Here is a 21,932-nt window from a genome sequence, read left to right on the forward strand (position 1 = left end):
CCGGCCGGACTCCGAGAAACGTAGACGAGGCATGACGGAGAGGGATGTGTCACGTATAACGAAGCGTGCCTACAGCGAAGAGCTAGACGCTCCCCTGTTTCTTGTGTCAAATTGCCCCGACATACGGCGCCCTCTGTACCCTGCATGTCGGCAACGGGCACACCCAACTCCTGGCGCGCGGCGGCTTCCGTTCGTCGTGTCTCGAGTGCCACTTGTCGTGTGCCGCGCGCTGATGCTCGAACTGCTCGTGTCGGCAATCTTTACTTTCTCGGTATACGAAGGAGGAGTCCTTCGTCGTCTCGGCCTATACGACGGCGGTCAGTCATGTTGACCACAGAGTGTGGCCTTGACTGCTCTGACACGTCGCACTATAGAAGGTGCGGCGGCCAGAGATGTTCGCGCCAAGCCTTTCGTCGGAAGGAATGCGCAAGGGCACACACCTTTGAAAGACGCAGTTTTATCCGCGGCTTTAATGTTTGATCGGAGGAGCAAGCAGTATTGTTAAGCCTGTAAGAAAATAGAAATGGAAAAGATTGGTCAGCAGTCGGAGAAGAAGCGAAAAGCTTCAACCGTGAGCCAATGTTTTCGCGGGGCGCACTAGTCTTCGTCAGGGCAGCAGGGAAAGGAAGTGGAAAGGAGAATGAATGAGGCGCGCGAAAATGCCGGCGTCCGCAGGCAGATTTTGTGAAGGATAAGAGAGAGGGAGAGAAAGCATGTTGTTTATCTGGCGCATATTTTCCCCCTTGCATTCTAAGAACTGCAGTGAACTTTGGTGAACTGAGAACACCCAGCGTATGCATCGTGAATGGTTTCTTCCTACATGCTACTACGCTAGGCCCCCTGAACTATAGGTATGTTTACGAGTAAAAATGAATGAATGAATGAATGAATGAATGAATGAATGAATGAATGAATGAATGAATGAATGAATGAATGAATGTTTTCGGTGTGTAACAGAGGCCCCCATCCATGGTCCAGCAGCTTGTTCTCGTCAAGAACCTAGTGACCTGATATATTTTGACACGGACTGCACGTGGAAATCGCTTTGATGTCCTCGTTCCCCTCTCCCCCAATTTAAGAAATGTTCGTTATAAGGGATACTTCACTGAAACGAGGCCAAGAGCGCAATGAGTGCCATTCTTGGGATATTGCTCAGAAGACTTCGATAGATAGATGGATGATAGAGGATAAATGTAAGGCAGGGAGATTAACCAGAACAGAGCCGGCGGTTGGCTATACCCATGTGCTGGGAAAAGCGGAAAGGCTTCGAGTGTAGCAGCAATCGCAATGAGACAGGTTTCGCGCTAATTGAGGTCTTGCTGTAATGCGAAACACTCGTCAGTCTGTTCATTAAAGGACCAGCTGGCGAGGAAGCAGCTGGAAACCAGCTTAAAAGCATCACCAACCGCTAGCTGCTTTAGCCAATAAAAAAAGAATGCATAAAGAACAGCACTCACAAGTAAGGGTGAAACAAGTAAGTTGAAAGAATGAGCGTTTGTTCTTTCCCATCCATTACACAACAGTGCAACACGATAGTTGTACGACCTCTTTCCCACCCCACCTCCTCCCCCATTTTTTTTCTCTCTCTCTCTCGCTCTTAGAAAGCTTTTGTGGTCGCTCACTGCTGAGTATGTTTTCACTTGGCGCGCAAGGCGGGCGTTATTATAACCCCAACTTCATGCGACGTCTGCAACTCTCTCTCCTTCTCCGCCTGGCGACATCTGATTCGCGTGGGAAGCTCTGTGCGCCAAAGGCGCCGGGCTACATCGCGTCTTGGTGCATATAGGCGAGCTTCTGACGACGGCGCTTCACGGCGATAGTTTGCTCGAGAATGACCTTGGGATCGGGAAGCCGTCTGACAACGCCAGCGTCGCGCAATCGCTGCTGGGTTTCTTTAAAGTGAATGGGGGCGGACGCCAATAATACATATACCATAGCTACTATACAGCTGTACGCCGCCGTGCACGTTATTACGACGTCTCGTCGGCACACATGTACTCTGCTCGCGCCTCTCTTCCTAATTGCGGCGATTTGCGAGGCGCTTCGTTTCGCGATGTTTACGCGGCCGGCGGCTTGCAGCAGCGAACTGGTCTTTTATGGCGCGCCCGAAAGGGGCATTTGCTAATCACCGCTGCGGTCGGTTGTGAACGCTGCTTGCCTCCCGAGGCGGTGCGCGTTCCCACGCATTCCCTTGGCCCTCGGTCACCTTTCGAGCTTTGCGCTCAAAACAACAAACTGTGCGTTGTCTCGGCTTCCTTCTGATGGTTCGGTTTAATATATTTGTTTTGTTAATTAACACGCGTAACTAACACTGAAAGAGCTAGGAGCCAATATTGGCCCAATCTATGCCCAAGGCGACCGATGGAGAGCCTGTGTTACCAACGCCGGGTCTACTTTGCCCGTAATTCCAGTGCACGCGTATGAAGCGCATGACACAAACGGCGTTATACATATATTTGGATATTGACGAATGCACTGGAAATTTCACAATTCCAAGTTCGGACTGTAGTCCTTAACTTTATGTACTCGCATACTTGTCTTTTTACTTGTTCTATTTTTCTTCTTTTTTTGTTTTCTCGCTCAACTTGTTTCTTATATTCATTATTCTTCTTTTGACCTTTATGTGTTACTCTCATGATATTGCTTTATTTTGCTGCCATATAGCAATCCCTCTCACCACCTAACCTTGACCGGAGGTCCCAATACAGTCTTTGACTATGGGACCTCCTTTTGTATTTCATATATATAAAAACATGTAACCACATTGAAGCAATAAATTATTCATATGAAACGTTGAAGCATTCATAGACGGAGATGAAAATCGGCTTTCGGGCGGGATCCCTGGTCAGTGCACCTTTGCTCAAAGAATTACATTTATGTGACAATCAAACATGTCTAAATTATATATATATATATATATATATATATATATATATATATATTGCGATAGCAGTTATATGGACACTCTAGGCGAGTTTCTGCCGTCGCCGTGAGGTTCCGTATAAAGTCCAAGCGTTTTGACAGCGAGTTTCCGCGGCCATCGAGTGTGATGTGTTCACGTTTGCTGTGCGCGCTGACACTATATGCTTGTTAATTTAGTTACCAAGCGAGTGTTTCCAAGTCGATACGGCCGATAAAAGTACTATATCCTTACTTCGTACGACTCTCTGCTAATTTGCTATCGCAATCGATGCTTCGCCTTTCGGGCGAAACTGCGACATTTTTTTTTTCTTAATTCGAAAGAAGGAGACAGTGAAGTTCACTTGATGCGTTCTCTGTGCAGCCGACGGCGCCGAGCGCCCTGTGGTCAAGAGCGACCGGGTTCGCGTCACCGAGAACGGCTCGCTGCTGCTGGAACCCGTGCTGGTCTCGGACCGGGGCTGGTACGCGTGCCAGGCGCACAACGGGGTCCCTCCCGACGTCCACCGCTCGGTGGCGCTCAAGGTCAGAGGTGAGTATATACGTGACACTCATCGTCGACTGCCGCGGACGCGTCGATCTCTGGCGCTGTCGCGCGCTCCCCAAAGCTCGAATTGTCAAAACGAATCGCTATGAGTTCCAACCTAAACTGGAACTCGTCATCTACCACGCTGTATTAACGCGATAACGTTAAGGGCCCCGCGTCACAGAAAAACCGGTGTCGGCGTTCCGTGAGTTAAGATCGATGGCCGTATATATATATATATATTTAGGTATACGTATATGCCACGCCTTGCTATATGACGTGCGGTATATGCGGGTTATATTGTCCACACAGTTCTATCACTAAAGTTGCTCGTACCTTGTCTTACATTCTTGACAAAGTTATTCATCGGAATTTTGAGAGTGACGGTCCACAAACAAACGTCATGAAACAAAACACCGACAGCGCATGTCTTTTGTGTTATATGATCATGTCTTTTATGTGTACGAAAACAGCATGACCAATTCGATATACTCGACAAAAGAGAGCACTTACGTCAGGCTATCACTCGATCGTGCACCATGGCCCTATGCTGCCGTGACACTCCCAGAAAAGACAACTCTTTTATCGACAGTTTTGACGACGGCGCACTCGCACAATAATTTCCTTTTACCTGTATTTCGCACGCTTCAGTTATTTCTCGTGTTAGTCGGTTAATATATTTTGATCAATGGTAGGGGCCCCGTCCGAACTGTGCAACGTATTCGCAGTATCTGAAGTGGGTGGCCAAATGAACGTAAAGAGACGTAAACAAATTTACTCGAAAGTCAGCTAAAGTCAGCTCTTTATTGTGCGCCTGCAGTTAATTTGATCAGGCCGGTCATGTTCAGCTCTGTATTGTGCAGTTATGCCAACTTGACCATACCTACACCCTGTTCAAGTTTAATAGGCTTACGACGTGCGCTTAACTCCTGCTGTGACGATGACTACGACGACTGCCTCCAATTCTGCGGTGGTGGACGTCAGAAATTCTTAATTTTTTAAATTTCTCTAATGAACATCTTTTTATTTACCTGAACAGTTAAAGAGCTGCTGGAATCAAAAGGTAGTGCCGCCTGCTCCTTTTCACACGACAAACGGCGAGATATACATGTCGCATGTCACAGATCAAAATCTTAAACATTGTGAAACAAGGTCGGTTTCATGTCGTAACACTAGACAAGCAATCGTGGGTTCATGGCTCAATCACTCGAAGCCCAATAGGCTCCACTGGTGAATGCACTTTGCAGACTTGCAGGTACAAACACGGGGTGCGTAAGTATATCGTCAACGCTATAAGTGCACATATATCGGATAAGACGAAGGATATCCTATTCGGCGCACATTCTACGCGGTCTTTCCCGCACCTCAGTGGAGCGACTCCAAAGACTGCTAACAAGGAGGACTTTGAGTATAGACGTCTCTGGTGCGACCTCTACGAACTTCTAAGTAACTTAACGCACATATATGCTTCAATTGCAACATTGAAGCCAGCACGAGAGTAAAAAAAAATGAGCTAGTTTGTTAATAGTATGACGCCCAGTGCAAACGAAAGCCGCAAGTTTATGGACAGACGCTTCCGGAGTGGGTACAAATCTCAGGATATCTGCTAAGTATATAGACGTGTTTTTGGCAGCGATTGGTTTCAATAGCATGGCAAACAGCGCAGACGACAGGACAGGAAAGAAAGATGAATCACGTAGGGTGTTCAAAACATGTCTACTTGCGCTTTATGTGGTTTTTGCTTTATACGCTACTTATGCTATAGAAACATGTTTACTTATCCTGAGACTTGCGCCATTACGGAGACATCCGTCACCAAAGACGCGGCGAAATGCATTCGGAGTTCCACGTATCAAAACGTTCATAAATGTGCCGACATGTTACCTTTAAGTGCGGAGATACAAACACGACAAAATTTCACAGGAAGATGTAGGATTGAACAGATTAGCAGTTGTCGAACAAGGGATGTCGCTGGAGCCAGCGTTGCGACAACGGGACTTGTCTTCGTCAGGGCAGCAACTCCTGACGAGGACAAGTCCTACGAAGCTGCACCGAACAAATGCTTAGTCGAAACGTTGGCTCCAGTGACATCCCTTGTTCGGACCCCGGCGGTTGAACCCCTTCCTTTCTTGACATACAGTCGTATGTGCTGGTCAAGTAATCCCACCTCCGCGTCGTGTGTGTCATTGTATCAGCTGTAGGCATGCGCGTATGAGAGCAGTAACACAATTGTTACAGCTAATGCATTATCATTAGCTTGCATTAGCAATATCAGCTATAGTACGTAAAAGGCACGCGCGTATACCTATATATACCTTCCCAGCACCGATGTATTAAGGTTACCGGTAGTGAGGTGCTGGCACATTCTATTTCATGCAGCGCCGCCCACGATCAACGTGAACGCGAAAGTTGTCACCGTTCGCCGAGGTGAGACGGCCACTCTGGTGTGCAACGTTACGGGCGACCAGCCAATCACGGTCACCTGGACGAGGAACGGCAAGAGCGACCCCCTCGTCGAAATGGCCGGGTATGCACAGTATATATGTCTAGCCGGCTTTGAAAGAATGCGAATAGTACTTCCCCACGTTTATTTTGCGATCACTCTATTTGCATTTGTTTACATACACACAGCCTATCGTATTGAAGGTTTTGAGTTTGTATTTGTAATTTTTTCGGCGAAATCTAAATAGAATAAATATACTATTCGCAGGCGCGAGCTGTATCAGGTGCCGTCTGAGGAGTGGGTGGCGTCGACGCTGGTGCTCAAGGAGGTGGATGGCCTGGCAGCCGCCTCGTACACCTGCACGGCAGCCAACGAGCACGGCACGGACCGGGCCGAGTTCGCCGTCAACGTGCTCTGTACGATGGCCTTATTCTTGCGCTAGATTACCGTGATGTCATTTTTTTAATGGGAACTGACATGGCATTTTCTACTTGACAATTTCGCTCCGTTAAATTAACATCCAAGTCCTCCAAACCCTTATTCCCTGAAAAAATGCTGACACGCCGTCAGAGCGCCCTAAATAACTTACCGTAATACTTATTTTTACGTCAGAGGGGGCCATAGCGCTAGAAGTCACTGACAAGAACGATACAACAGGACGAGCGCTAACTTTCAACTGAGTGTTTATTACCAGAATCAACCGTATTTGTAGGCCCGCACGCCGAAAAGGCCCGATCACCGAACCAGTTTACGAACCAGTTTAAAATTCGGTGCACAGCAGGTGGATACGTCATGACGTTATGATACACTGGCTCGTTTTGTGCGAGCGCAGCCTGAGGAGAGGCGCGCAGTACTCTTGCTTAATAATACTGAAGACAAGGTGACTGTCTAAGTCGAAGACTGTCGAAGACTAAGGTGACAAGCTGACTTACCACGAGTTAGGCGTATCTGGAATCTGGGTATCTTGTAACCACTTCCAGAATAAATAGACCCTTTCGCGCCTCTAGAGCGTAGTAGCGAGTCGCAAGAGGTATCGAAACATTGGTCTAGCTCAACGCAACAATAAGCTAAAATTAGTCGCTGAGTAGGTAAAATTAATGGTACAGGCGTTAATTAGCGTCGTTACATTAAAAAAATAACCACATTGCACTATGCTCCTGTAAAGGGTGCACCACTGTATACAAAGACATGTTGAGGCAAAGCCACCGCACGGCACACTTTTGGGAATTGGAGCGAGTTCGCTTGGACTGAGCATGGTTCGCGCGAGGTGATGGTGTCTGGAAGGTGGCTTCGGCGGTGTCCACAAGAAGCAAGAATTAGTCGCGAGTAGGTAAAATTAATGGTACAGGCATAATTACCGCAAGTGTCGTCGAACATTAACCGTAGACTCCGGAAACTCCGTAATCGGCTCACATGGACTCTTGGTCAGTAAAAGAAAGGATCAACCAAGTGTCGACACTAAAGAAGACAAGGCCGACGTGTTTGCGCGTGAAATACGATACGAATAATATACGAATTACGTTAATAATGAACATGACAAAGAGACAGAAAGAGAGCTACAATCAACACTTAATCATCGAATCATTTGAAACACCATGTACGGCAACCTTGTCTTCTTTAGCATCGACACTTGGTTGACCCTTTCTTTTTCATATTTTGATGAGAAACGTCTCTGCCTAGCCTTGTTCCGTTATATGTTGTCACGATAATATCAAGCACGCGGGGCTCGGTATTTGGACGCCTACTTTAATTTCAAATTTCTATAAATATTAAAAAAATTAAATGAAATCACCGCCGTGCCTAGAACATATGCAGGTGGTCAAAATCAGTCCAGTGCCCTCAAATATATGGCATCTCCCTCATAGACCAGTCACCGACACGAGTTGCAATATCCAGTCATGAGAAGTCGAAAAGCTAGCGGTGCCGTCAACTTTCTTTTCTTTTCTTTTTTTTTCACCCCGCAGTTCCACCACCCACGCCGCACAGTTTGAAGACCACTGAAATCGGCACCCGGTTTGCACACATCGAGTGGTCGCATTCCAGTAGCAACGTGACGCGCTATGTCGTGCGTCACTGGAAGCTCACAGGTGAGCTGAGAACCGCGGTTTAAGCTATAAATATACTTACCGGTAGACCAAGCCGCGCACTCGAACCCCTACTTCCGCCTTCTACTGTAAACAACCGTTATAACTCTGTGATGTCCAAGCACAGTTCTACATCAAGGAAAATATTAATAGTTCGCCTTTACTTCTAGTCATGGACAATACAGTTGTAAAAAAAAAAGAAAAAAAAAAGCGAGGACATCTAAGCACTTTCAATGATTTGTGAATGCGAAAGCGTTGATGTCCAAATGAACACCGCTGAACAGTCCTTCGAGTTTTGCGCCGCGAGTAATGTACCACTAGCGGTACGTGCTGCCCGAGCCAGCATGCAGCAGCGGCTTGAGGTGCCAACGCCGCATGTCACCGACGCGGTGATGCCCTCTCCCCTCACGCAACACCTGGCGCGCTAGCGTGGCAGCGGGTGTTCCCTTTCGCCCGCTCTGCTCCGTCGAGGCGCGCTCGTGACGTAGCGTCGCAGCCAATGGGAATTTAAGTGCCGTTTCGCAGCTACAGACGCCAGCTTTTTCTCTCAATAAGTCATTTGAGGCTTTATCATAAAGAAAACAAATTGCGGGGTTTTACGTGCCAAAGTAACGATAGGATCACGAGGCACGCCGTAGTGCGGGACGCCGGATTAATTTTTACCACCTGGGGTTCTTTAATGTGCTCCTAAATGTAAGCACTTGGGCGTCCTTTCTGATTTTTTTTTTTCATTTCGTTTCCATCGATATGCGACCTCCTCGGCCGTGAATAGAGCCCGCGACCTCGAGCTTAGCAGCACAACACCATAGACGATAAGCCAGCACGCGGCGGGTATGAGCTATACCGACAAGTCCGTCTCGCCATACTGGCTTTTTAAGCACAAGATTGACGTAATACTCCCCTTAAACGTCGTTTTTGAATTCGGTCGTGATGCGATATCTTCCAGCAAGTTGTAAGCGCGCGCATGCGCCGTTGTGCGTACCTGCAGGCGTGGACAAGGTCCTGTTCGAGCACACGGTGCCCGGCGCGTTCCACTCGGCGCTGCTGATGAACCTGCGGCCCGGATCCCAGTACAAGGCGTTCGTGGTGGCTGAGAACGCCGTGGGACAGAGCCCGCAGTCGAACGCCGTCATCTTCAACACGGCCGAAGAAGGTGCACGCACTTTCTTGCTTCCACCAGTCTATATAGACTCCCGTGTAGACCTTTTCTACGAGAACGCCCTGGGAGTCGCCACAATGCCCTCTGGGCTGTGATAATTGCGCGTGGAACCCCGCATAAAAAAAAAATCGCAGACGCTTAAGCTTCGCCTTTAAGAGTAGAACGCGATAGCATTAAAGGGTCCCTGACTGCTTCTCACGCTTGCCGGCAAATGCAGCTTATGCAACCGTAATCTTCACTGGGAAACGCTTGCGGCGAAACGCTATGCACGAAGGCGAGTTTTCTGGTTCTTTTTTTTTGTCCTTTATCCCGCACGGCCGGCGCTGGCTCTGCCGCGGATGCGCGGAGGCGAGCGCCATCTGGTGGTGCTGCAAGGAACTAAGCGGCGCACGCGGCGTGCACATGCTGTGAATGGTAGACAGTTTTCGCTCACGGTCAACGCCGGCGAGGCCGTGCTTTCTGCGTAACGGGGCCCTTAAACCTCTCGCTCTAAAACGTTACAAAAGCTATTCCACTTCATAGTCGTGAGAGGAGGTTCTCGCTCTCCCCGATGAAAAGCGTCTATAGACAGATTTAGGCAGCGCGTAGATAATCTATAGACACCTTACAGATTTATATGTCTTCCTCCCTATATATTTTTCGTTTGGTCTATTCAGAGCCCCCAAAATTATAGTTAATTAAAAGCACACACTGTCTATGGACATGTGCGGTTTACAAATGCTGTGCGTCAATGAAACGGGATGGCCAAACAAACGGCCTTGTTGATGTCTGTGTCAGTGTGGAATCCGTTTGACTGTCAAAAAAGCAACTTGGATTTCTCTCTTAGGCACGTGTAATGTATGCTGTAAGGTTCGGTGCGTCAGGTGTTTCCTCTCTGAAGTCATTCGTTCCTTGTCCGATTACGGCCTATACGATAATACAGGGTTTTTGTTTTTTCATAGCTGCACCAAAATTTAAAAATTGCCTGTGGAAGATAGCACAATTCTAACCCTTGGTCTAAATTACACAATGAGGCAGTCATTACTACTGCGAAAAATCAAAATTATTAATTGGATAATTAACATAATCACTATAATTAACTTCTTAATTAATTACATTACGGCACATATTTTATACTACGAATTTCAGCTAGTGAGTATGCAAGGCATAGTATCGGCTGCATTGAAGCACAAAAGTAACTGCAACGCATATGCATTTCGACGGACATATTGAAAATTAATATCTCGAAACTGGCGTAGTCCTGAGGATCCGCCTTGCGAGCTCACCGGATACAATTCGTAAATTGACATACGTGACGTGAAGTAAGTACTTAAAATATAATTAGTGTAAATATGTTAGTTATTCAATTTAGCATTTTGACTTCTCGTAGAAGTAGTGGCCGTCTCATCGAGTAACTTAGTTCAAAGGATTATAATTGTGCTGTCTGCCACGGGCAATTAAAAAAAATTGGTGCAGTTAAAAAAGAAAGTAAGAAACATCGGTATAGTGAACAGAATGTATACCACTGAATACAGCCTATGGTATATAAAATTAAATAAACGTTATAGTTTATAGCCATCGCTCTGCCTTGATTGGTCTATTCGTTCGCCAGGTCCTTGCGATGGATATAGCACCTTATATACATAAGGGCTTCGAAGTGACGCAAACTTTTATGGTATTGCATTTTCAATGTTCTTGCCTTTTTCCTTTTTTCTTTAGCCCCGGAAGCTTCTCCCACTGACGTCGACTGCGAGCCCGTCAATGCATCTAGTATCGAACTTTCGTGGAAGGTAAGCTGGCTGGTTCACATCACTCAACTTTACGGCCTGTCGGCAAGCCCTTGCGCTCTTGACTTTGCAACCTCTGTCCAGAAGACGTTGTCCTATAGGCGTCACGCACCGTATTCTTGGCAAAGGCTGGTTGGTTCATCTTCAAAGTAGCCTGAAACAGCGCAACTCAAACAGGACACCGAAACCAGCACACACACACCTCATGACAAACAGCGTTTGTCCTGCGGGGAGAGAATAAACATGTTTGTATAACACCAAGCTCTGGCTCCAGGACGGCCCTATGGGATACCGCAGGTTTTTCAGGAACTATACAAAAAGGGAAGGCCAGTGATTTACCTTCTGAGGGAGGTGGGGAGAAGATGGCAATGTGTTCTCGGCAGGAAAACCTTGAGCGACGTATAGTGTGGGCGGCAGTTTCATAAGATATGGGTGTTAATTAGTGCCGTAAAGGCCACAGCGTCTGCATTATGGATGCCCATTAGTATGGCGTGTCTATTACTTACATTTTCCCGGTGAGTCGCGCTGTTACAGGTTACCCATAACGCACGCCTCGCTGAATGGCCAGTTTGAATGGCGAGAAGTGATATGACGTATTGTCATCGTCATATTAATTTACACCCACTCCATAACGAAAGTCTCTCCCAGTGATCTATAGTTATCCTTATCTTGTGCCAGTTGACTCCACCTTATGCCTGCAACTTTTCTCATTTTATCACACCACGTTATCTACGGCTGTTCTCAACCGCGTTTTCCTTCCCTTGACACCCATTCTGCAACTATATAACACCACCGATTATCTGCCCTACGCATTATATCACATGTCCTGCCCAACGCCATTTATTCCCCTTAACCTCAACTTCAATCCCCGTTTGCTATCTGACCCAGACCGCGGTCTTCCTGTTTCTTAATGGTACACCTAGAACTTTTTTGTTCCATCGTTCGTTACGTGGTTATCAGCCTATTTTTTGAAGTCTAAGTTTCTGCCCCGCGTGCTAGTGCCGGTAGAATGCACTTATTAAATGCAATGATTGTATACCCTTTTGATGCCAAGGATAACGGTATAAACTGCCGGTCATCACTTAAGAAGTGCCTGCAGTAAGCACTTTAACCCATTATCAATTTTGTGGAAATATCTGGATGCGGCGTTTAATTTAACGCGTAAGCCTACGTATACAATCGAACAGCATTATAACGAACAGGCCAATGCGCTAAAAATTAGTTTAGTATATCAGGTAATTCGATATCCCGTATTACTCGCCTATAGCGAACCTAAACTTCTGTGGTGCGTTCGGTACATACGGATATGCGTCCTGAAGATTCGGGCGACGCCACTCCCCACCTTTCAGTGGACACCTTGAGTTTAAATACTGTAGTTGGATATATCCAGTGCCGGGTTCGTCATGAAGGAGTTATTTTACGCGAGTACCGGTCAATAAGTTTCGCGTGTTCGATATAGAGAACAATTCGCTTTATCCGGGTTCGTTATGTTCGGGTTCGACTGTACATCATGGAGGGCACACTGTCTTCTGCAGTCCCCGCCGGATGACCAATGGAACGGCGCGGCCAAGGGCTTCTACGTCGGCTTGAAGCAGGCCGACCACGGCACCCCGTACGTGTACGAGATGGTGCCCTTCGGCAGCGCCGGCGACGAAGTGCTGCATCGCGTGTTCACCCGCTTGGCGTCCGCCACCGTGTACAGCTTCGTGGTCAGAGCGTTCAACTCGGCCGGGTCCGGTCCGGCCACCAGGGAGCTGCGATGTACCACACTCTTAGGAGGCAAGTGTTATTATTTGCCAAGGTCCTCGGCAAAAACTTACTCTATTCACTTGGCGTGGGACGGGAGTTGCCGCCAGATTACATGTATGGTACGGTGGCTTGCTTGGTTCTCCTGACACAGATTGACAAATGAAGGGGTGAGGGCTTTGTGGCTAGACGTTGCTTTGTAGCGTAAAAGCGGACGGGTTACAGCAACGAGGCGAGACAAACATGAAAAATGTGCGAGAGTCCGCTGAACTCGGAATGCTTGCCATTAGTACTGCGAGGGGGCCTAGTTGGTGGAACATCTTATGGAACATCAGATGATGGAGAGAGAGAGAGAGAAGAGAGGGGCGGGGGGACAAATGAAAGGCAGGTAGGTTAACCAGGACTGAGCCCGGTTGGACTTTCGTCTGATGGAACATAACGGAATCTGAATATCATAGGAACCATCATATGGAACATAGTCATGGAATCTGGTGGAAAATCGTGATGTTCATCAGTTTGCAGAACATCGTGACGTTCCACCAACTATCTCCTGTGGAACATCAAGATTGGAATCATCATGCAACCTCATCATGGAATTCGATGGAACATGATGATGTTCATCAGTTGGTGGTTCCATGATGCCATAAATGGAAGTCAGGCAGGCCGCTGTAATGCGCAGAGCAGATAACCAATGACTTGCTTGTATTTACAGAATGGGCGCCGAGGGAAGGGAAACTCAATCAAGGACAGCAGAGAATTAGGTTGTGTGATGCAATTAGAAAATTTGCAGGCATAAGGTTAACGGGCTCAGCTGACGCAAGACGGAGGGAATTGGAGATTGCTGGAAGGGGCCTTCGTTCTGCAGTGAATATAAATCATAATAATGGTGATTACGATGACGACGACGATGTATAATGCTCAAGAGCAGCAAAAGCTTTACAAAAGCGTTGAGCGTCCCTGTCTCGATCGCAGATCCGCCTCCGGCTCCAACCCTTTATCTAGTCAAAACGGAGGAGTCCATGGTCACTCTGAGCTGGAAGATACCAAAAGTGCACAACGCCACTGTTCTACGTAAGTGCTTTGAGATATTTTCTAATGCCTTTTGCGGCGTAAGGCCTTTGGTGAGGCTTAAGCTGCACAGCTGCGCCCTGCTCCTCTTGCTCGCAGAGTACGTGCTGGAGACGAGGCGCGACTACACGGACGAGGTGTCGTTGCAGCACTTCCCGTCGACGACAGACGTCGCCACTGTCTCCAACCTGGAGAGCAGCGTCAAGTACAGCTTCAGGCTGGCCGCGTACAACCGCTACGGACGCGGCGCCTTCTCTAACCCAATCACCGAGTCCACGAGGCTCAAATGTGAGCGGCAGATGTAGTATGTGTGTGCGTCGTATACGTAACTTCTTGGAGAGTGCGAATAGTCGAAACCTCGATATAACGAAGTTGTACTTGCAGCGAAAAACTTCGTTATATCGCGAATTTCGTTAATTCGAGGTTTCGGTCATTCAATGGAACTAAGATCGGGAAATAAAAGATAGTTCGTTACATCGCAAATTTCGTTAAATCGAGGTTCGTCATATCGACGTTTGACTGTATTAGCAAATTTATAATGACGAATCGGATAGTGCCCTGTTCAATTTGGTCTTCGAATCGAATAATCAATATTCGCAGAACGAATATTTTTCGAATAGTTCTCGAATAATTCGAAACGTTAATTGCGCACAATCAAATGTTACATTAGCGAAGACGTAGGATAAATTTCCCACTGCGGGTATATCACAGGCATAGAACATGAGAACTTACATAGTGGAGCAGGCTACATGGTTCAGGGAGGCAGGCTTAAGCGGCTATACAGTGGTCGTCCGCACTCTCCGAGGAGTCTTCTGTATACGAACAAACTACTTACTTGTTTATAGTGCTCCATTTGTGAGTTTCGTAAACAACGCGTCATAACTCGCAATGTAATGACATAACCTTGGCAATTTCATTAATAATAGCATGTGAACATCGTTTTATATTGATTGCGAAAACGACTGTTCATTATTCTGAAACCATTAGAAAAGTATTCGATTCTACTCACTTCTGACACTATTCGACGTGTGTTCGATTCGTTCTCAAAAAATTACTATTCGCACACACCAAGTAACCTCATGATGCAGCGAGAAACGCGACGAGCGCGAACGAATATAGATGACACTGCATTGAATTCACGTATAACTCACGTTATACCAAACTCACCCAAACCAACACCCTTCGCTCACCATCTACGATCAGCTGCATAACTTTGGTATAACGCGGAGCAGCGCACAGTCGCGTCATTTTCACACCGTGAGAGAACACGCTCGATCGCTGTTCGCCCAACTAACGAGTTCGCACGTCTCTCAATTTCTAGCGCAAGTTACCTCGGTCGACTAATGAATGTCAATTCGTTATATCTATTGGTTCGTTGCTTCAAGCCTAGAAGTGCGGGGGAGCTTTTAGTTCATGCAAACCTCGTTATAACGAAACGGGTTAGGCGAACTAATGGATCGTTATATCGTTATAACCTTATATCTATTAGTTCGTCGAAACCAGTTACGTTATAACGAGGTTGGAGTGCAATATCAACTCCCTCGAGCTTCTAGACTTGAAATAACAAGTCTCAGCTTTTTGCAGCACTCTTATTTCGCCGTTCCTTTAGAATTGTCACAACTCCTTCTGATGCTGTTTATTTTTTTCCGTATTCGGCTAGTTACGAATCGCCTCCTGTCGGGAAACCTTCAACAACCCGAGAGTCCATTCTACATGCGTAGCTACTTTTTCATCGTCATCATCGCCTGCGTCACTCTGGTCACCCTGTCGGCCGTCATTTCATGGGCATGCGTCAAGAGGGCCATCATCGCTCAAGGTAAGGTGGTTCGTGTCCCTTGCAGATCATTCATGTGCGCCGCTTCAAGCGGTTTCTTGGTGTGTTTGCGTGCTTCAATGCGTGTGCTTGCGAGCGTGCGTGAACTACTGACGGGCCTGTCGTGGTTCCTACCAGCGCAGCGAGTGAAATTTTAATCTCTTCGCTCTGCTCTATATTTTCGCGCGTTTGACTGTCTTTCGGACGACAGTATTTCTTTGAACACCTGCGAGTCAGTAAAACACCCTCCGCAGCTTGCGACATTGGCTTCGGTCCCTGCTTTTCTCGTGGCTAAAGCCCCAGAATCGACACACCTTCGGTTGCTTTGCAGGGTAGCGCCATTACTTTAACCTGCTGCTGTCGCCGCCTTTTGAGTCATCGCTCGAAACCGTTTCCGCGCCCGTAACCTCACCCCGTCGTTTCACAGTTCAAAGATCAGCGGGAAAAGCTACCACTCGACATCCAACATACACATTCCCCGAAGCTTGCTTCACTGTAATGCAACAAAGCATGCAACAAAGCCAACAGGACGCAAGCGAAGTTTACTAGACAGAACCGCTTCATTAAAGACACGGCGCGTAGAGCAGTTTCCAAACCTTGAAGCAACCTTGACTCAAGGTGGCACCGTCGGATCATATTTGTCAGTCTCGGACTGGTCGTCGTCGTCGTAGTGGTGGCGTTATTGTATTATAAACATGGCGGTGTTGTATCTATACAGGTGGGGTGGGGGGTTGGCCTGGCGAACGAGGCCGGCGATTGCTCAGCCTGAGCGTCTCTTGCAATGTTTCTACCGTATAATCGTCACGCCCCCACAAGAAAACAAGTGGTTCTTATAGAAACGTAAAAAGACGTGAACCTTCATAGAGGACTATAGGCGGACCCTTCTGGAAACACAAGGTGTGGCAGGCACGCACGTGGAAGGCCTTTCCTCTGAAGTTATCAAGATGAGCGTCCCATTCATTACGGCAGCATGGGCCCAACCAGAGAAAGAGTTCGATGTTGTCACTTCTCACTGCATGAAGTACAGAGAGGAGAACCGGTGCGCCCCGTCCTAAATATCGATGCAGAGCGAGTCTTCCTCTTTACGAAACCGTCTGGTTACGCAGGGCGCAGGTGGCGGAATCCAAAGCGACGGAAAGTGGTGACGAACTTCCGCTTTCGTGACTTGATTGCTCTTCAAGAGTTTGGCTTTAAGGGTGTGTGAGAGTACTGCGTATGGAAGGGCATCAATCATGCTTTGGTAACTGTGTCATCAGAACTATGTCGCGGTTTACCGGCCAGCAAGTTCACACGCAAGTCGTTATATGGCTCGTGAGAGACCTCAACGACAAAGGCTTCACACTGAGGTTTCATTGGATACCTTCTACACTGAGATTGCCGGAAATGGCGACGTGGCGAAGAGTGATGCTGTGATATGCAAAACAGGCGCTATCTCTCTCGGTGTGGTTTACTTTGCGTGTCTGGCGGTATAGAAAAGCAACAATAATAAAAATGAAAAAAAAAAACAATGAAAGGCCTTCGTAATTTTTATTAGACTTTGCACTGTCTACAACGCCACGTTTATTTCACCGCTTCTTTAAAAGGCTGAAACGAAATGCTTCTAGCACGGTATTCGAACACTCCAAGTTGGTGATTGCCACTGAAGAGAGCTGTGCTAGGAGCAGTTTTATATTCTCTAACAAACCAATGATAAACTCTAAATATTCTTCTAAAATTTATGAAATAAATACGCATCCACAGTGTCACTTTTGACTGACAACGCACAATGACCCGAATGTATACCTGTTTGTTAGACTGCCTTCAGTATACAGGATATGCCAACACCAATTTTCTTCTTTGCCACGTGCTTATTTCCTCCCACCTTCAGTCGGTACGGGGGACGAAGATCACGCAGTTTCTCACGAGTTTTGCGAGACCTGTCCGACGACGCCCCGAATAAATGCCACTGCATCTTCGTTCGCAGAGCGGCGCAACAAGGCTGCCGCGGCGAGTCTTCGTTGCAGACCGTCCCTGTCCGGAGCGTACAGCCCACGCTGGGTGCACGACCCCAGGGTGTTCGACGACAACTACGACATGCCCTGGGACAACGCCGACCCGCAACGCACTGTGAGTATCCAACGCTATGTGGACAACCAGTGTCAGGGATAGGAGTACGTGTTACTTTCATCATGCAAGAAAATGCAGTTATACTGTCGCAATCAGGACTTATTACTTTCCAGAACTTCTTCGGATCAGTCGTAAGGAGTGATAGTAAGTCTTGAGAAAAAAATTCTTTTCCTTGGCAGAAGGAATTTCCCAACAGTACGTATTCAGGCATGCGCTTGTCCAGACAACGAGCGCACGAGTCTTGTGTCTCCCATAGCATAACGGTCGCCACAGCCAAGTCGAAAAGTTCCGACGTAGCGCCGTTCTTTCATCTAGCCGCAGGCCCTCATCATCCTCGCGCTATCCAGCCATTGCCTGTGCGTGATTGGCTTAGCGCGGTCACGTGGCATGGAAAAAGGTTGTAAACTTGTTTTTTTTTTTTTTCGCGTAGCATGGTGTACGCCGGCATGCGCGTTAATAAGGTTTACTGCACTGAATACAGCTGCAAAATGTAGTCCAGAGTTCGACGGAAATTCGTCGAAAGAAAATAAACACAGAAGCGATCGGTGTTTCTTCGCCTTGACCACAACTATACTTCTTCAGCTTAAAAACGAGCATTGATAATAAATGTAGTGCAACATAAACTAAAAGCTATTTGTTTTAGGCGCATGTTGGAAGGATCTAAACCTTAGGGGAAGCTATTGGGCGCTCCGCGTAGGAGAGGATCATGATCAGGAGGGGAGCGGCAAACGGGAAATGGCGCTACCTTGAAACTTATCTGTATTCCATCTCACAAGTCGTTTGAAGCACTGCCGAAGGTACGAGGCGCACACGGGTAATATCCTTGCGCAGCTGAATATAGTTCTGGGTGTAACTGTCTGAGTATTGGCGGAATTATGGAGTTCTTTTCTTTTTCTTTCTCTTTTTTCTTTTTTTTCCGCTTCGTACCTGATATGTTACAGCGATACGTGACATGTTAGGGCCTCTGCACATGCACGTCATATACAGCGAGTTACACCGTGGCGCGCTGAGCAGGCGACGCGGCGCGGATGAACACATTTCGAAGGGCATTCTGCCTTCCGATTGGCTAAGGAGTCCTGCAGCTTCCACAGTGCTGCAAACGACTTGTGCGATGAAGTATTATATGCATGCATGGTCATGCCGGGAAGTGGAATTTTCGGATTTGCGCCTTTCTTGGAGAGTCGGGAGTACAGGACACACCTTGACGAATCGACAACGGGGTTCTATTCTGGACAGTATCAAATTTTGCCACATTCTTCGCCATCTTGTCGATTCTGATTGGCTCGCAGAGCCGCTACCGCCTCTGTGATTGGCTCAAAACGCCACCGTGTCAATATTCGATAAAAGGATGGAAGTTGACAGTGTTCAGCATGTACTAGAATAGCGTGCAACACAGTGTTGTTGCTGTGATTACGAGTAAGAACTTGTTACTAAATCTTAAGTACTCGCGACGGGGGGGTTCCTGCTGCTGCTGGGCAAGGCAAATTTGTTCTCTACGGCGGGAAAACAGAAAACACACACACGCGCGCACACGTACAAACACACGCACGCACGTACGCACATGCGAACGCGCACGCACACCCACCCACACGAACACTCACGCGCACGCACACAGAGGGCAAATATATGTTGCCATATACAAGTAAGAAGGCGACACACAAGGGGGCGCTGACTCGTTTTTTTTTTTTCTGAATACTTATATGTGTCTTCATGAAATGTGAAAATTTCAGAGCCGTCTGCAGAGATGCCGAACAAATAACGAGTCAGCGTAGCTTCCACGTGCGACGGTTTCAAATTTGCCCAAACGCGGAACAGAAAAGCAGAACAATAAGTAAAATTAACACTAAGTGGTGAATGTTGGCTTGTTCTGCTGTTGCTCTTGTTCCGCATGGCACATAAGGTCTCTTCAATTTGGCGGAACTTTCTCAGCCATTTCACGGGATCACAGTGTGCATTGTCGCATGAGTTCGTGTCACGCGAGTGCAGCCCGTCACCTGCGCGCCACGTGGCAAACGCAGCGAAGCAGACGACAGAGGGCTGTTAAGCCTTCTCGGCAAATGCACACGTAGGAACGGAGATGACACTTTCTTTTCATTTTATTGCGATGACCTCTATCGTTGTAGTGCTTACGCGGTGGTAACAAAATGGTGGCCGTGCACGCTTTTTCTTTTCATCTCCCAAACTGCGCCCCCTCTATAGAAAGATTCGAACGGAAACAATTTAGCTCGTTACACGCCTTTACCAATGTGTCTTGACAACGAACCAGGCACAGAACTTGTACCTCGTCTTCTTAAGCCAGCTGTGAAGAGACTGAAGTAAACGAATCGAGACATATTTACGTCCGCGCACCAAGAAACAACTGTCGCTGTGCCACGTCGTCTGCTACCAAGAGCTATAGCTCGCACGACGTCTGCATTTCCAAAGTATAGCGAGAACTCCTGCTGATGCGGCTTCTGCACGAAAGTCAAGTCGAGGACGAAGTTACTGCAGTGATTGAACTATAGTGCAGACGGTGCAGACAAATCGAAGAGCCCAGTAATTTCGATGGAGTCAGTCACATAACTCCTTCGAGTTAATTGAAAGCCGCGAATGTGATACCGCTAACGTTGCCCTTATACGACTTGCTCCGCTTAAGCTAACCGCAACTCCGCACTCTGCTTTCGCAGGCTTCGCCTCACGCCTACACGAACGTGTATCACCCGAGTTCACGGTCCTGACGTCCGCTGTGACGTCACGAGCACACCGCCAAAGACGGAAGAAGAGAGATGTCCCCAAATGTGCCTTGCGACTTCGCACGGGAGACGCTGTCCTCGTCACTGTACAGATAGTTGTGAATGATCTCAAGATGAATAAAAGAAACCGCGTGCATCAATTACGGGTTGGTGATCGGCTCATTGCTGGAAGCATACTATGAGCCCTTTTATTCGTACCTGAGAATAAGGGCGAAGCCGGGAAACACGCAAAAGATAGACGATAAAGTAAGGTCACATAGAAATTCAAAAAATTCAAAATTAGGTACGTATTAGTTCTGCCGCTGTAGTGAGGCTGAAGATGCGAGAAACGCCTTAAAACTCGATGTTCAACACACCGAATTAAATCGCACCCGATAACACTAATACCACAAAGATTACATTTAACATGAACTATCGACTCCAGCGCTCCCCTTGGAAAGTAACCCATGCTTTTTTGCTGCCCTCTGTCTGCTTCTGCTACGATTACCTATGCAGCCCATGAGGGGGGGGGGGGGGGGGGGGCGGGGAAGAACCAACTAGTAAGCTCGCCTTCGTGCATAGCGTCCGGCGCAAGCATTTCCCGATAAAGATTACGGTTGCATAAGCTGCAGTTGCCGGGAAGCGTGCAAAGCAGTCTCCCAAGTTTTTATTAGTGCCGACGAAAGAAAACGCAGTGTCTCTATTGACCAATTCCGCGTCAAGTTCTTGTATACACTTTTGTAAGCTGTGCATATTACTCATACGGCAAGGACACAGTTTGATGCATAGTCCACGACAATATTCATTAAAAAAAAGAAATTATGAGAGCGCGAAACATTTACACTGGAGATATGACCGATGTGTGAAGAAAGAAGAAGAAGAAGCTAGGAGCTCGACGCCGGCCGTTTCCGTAAGTGGGTTTTTGGACGAGATGTTAGAGTTGTTTGTAGCCCGACTTGTAATCTACATATATCCGATCGTGTTTCCATTGGGGACATGTCAGTGAACTCCCCTAGCCATAAGGTCCTGCAGCCTTTAGAGTCCTTCACGGGCCTACTTTCTTACGGTCCGGGACCTACATAACCCCGTCTCCTACCCGGCCCAGGCCCGGCCAGGTGAAGGGCTGCTCCACGCAGGCCCTGGCCCGAGCACGGCCCGGTGTCTGAAAACCGGCGGTGACTGCAAATAACGGGGAACAGAAATCTTTCACAAAGTTTCGGCCAGTCCCAAAAGACAACGCAGGAATAAGGCTTCAAACTGTTACATCAACATGATATAACGCTAACGTTACATAGTAAATCAACACCGTCACTGCAACCGTCTCTTAATTCAGTGTTCAAAGTAAATCAACAAACGCCGTCACAGCAGTCTTCTCTCAAGGCTCATTCACACTAGGCCGACACGACACCAATTTTAATTCAATTTTTATTATTGATAAATCACAAGAGATAGATAAACGTTCTAACAACAACAAATAAACGTTCTAACACAAGAGGTGGTTACAAACTATCTGGTGCGCGGTGCTTGTCGTTCTAAAGTGCTGTTTGCTACTGGTCGGGCCGCCTTTGCTATGTCCAACATCACGCTTGGC

The 21,932-nt window shown here is 47.4% G+C and overlaps 1 protein-coding gene across 2 annotated transcripts in view; it reads left to right on the forward strand.

Moving 5' to 3' along the window:
* LOC119431187 (Down syndrome cell adhesion molecule homolog) overlaps positions 1 to 21,932 on the forward strand; it is a 43,408-nt gene that overhangs the window by 19,560 nt on the left and 1,916 nt on the right. The window contains exons 4-15 of one of the 2 annotated variants that reach the window (XM_037698657.2): positions 3,284 to 3,451; positions 5,825 to 5,972; positions 6,156 to 6,304; positions 7,853 to 7,975; positions 8,961 to 9,125; positions 10,830 to 10,900; positions 12,433 to 12,676; positions 13,616 to 13,714; positions 13,811 to 13,999; positions 15,372 to 15,527; positions 17,488 to 17,630; positions 20,297 to 20,502. In XM_037698657.2, coding sequence (XP_037554585.1) covers positions 3,284 to 3,451; positions 5,825 to 5,972; positions 6,156 to 6,304; positions 7,853 to 7,975; positions 8,961 to 9,125; positions 10,830 to 10,900; positions 12,433 to 12,676; positions 13,616 to 13,714; positions 13,811 to 13,999; positions 15,372 to 15,527; positions 17,488 to 17,630; positions 20,297 to 20,347 — 1,706 coding nt within the window. In that variant the 3' untranslated portion in view covers positions 20,348 to 20,502. Of the gene's footprint in view, positions 1 to 3,283; positions 3,452 to 5,824; positions 5,973 to 6,155; positions 6,305 to 7,852; positions 7,976 to 8,960; positions 9,126 to 10,829; positions 10,901 to 12,432; positions 12,677 to 13,615; positions 13,715 to 13,810; positions 14,000 to 15,371; positions 15,528 to 17,487; positions 17,631 to 20,296; positions 20,503 to 21,932 lie in introns of those variants that run through there. The other variant, XM_037698658.2, reaches the window with a different exon arrangement.

The sequence above is a fragment of the Dermacentor silvarum genome, chromosome 10 (genome assembly GCF_013339745.2).
Source record: "Dermacentor silvarum isolate Dsil-2018 chromosome 10, BIME_Dsil_1.4, whole genome shotgun sequence".
NCBI lineage: Eukaryota > Metazoa > Arthropoda > Arachnida > Ixodida > Ixodidae > Dermacentor > Dermacentor silvarum.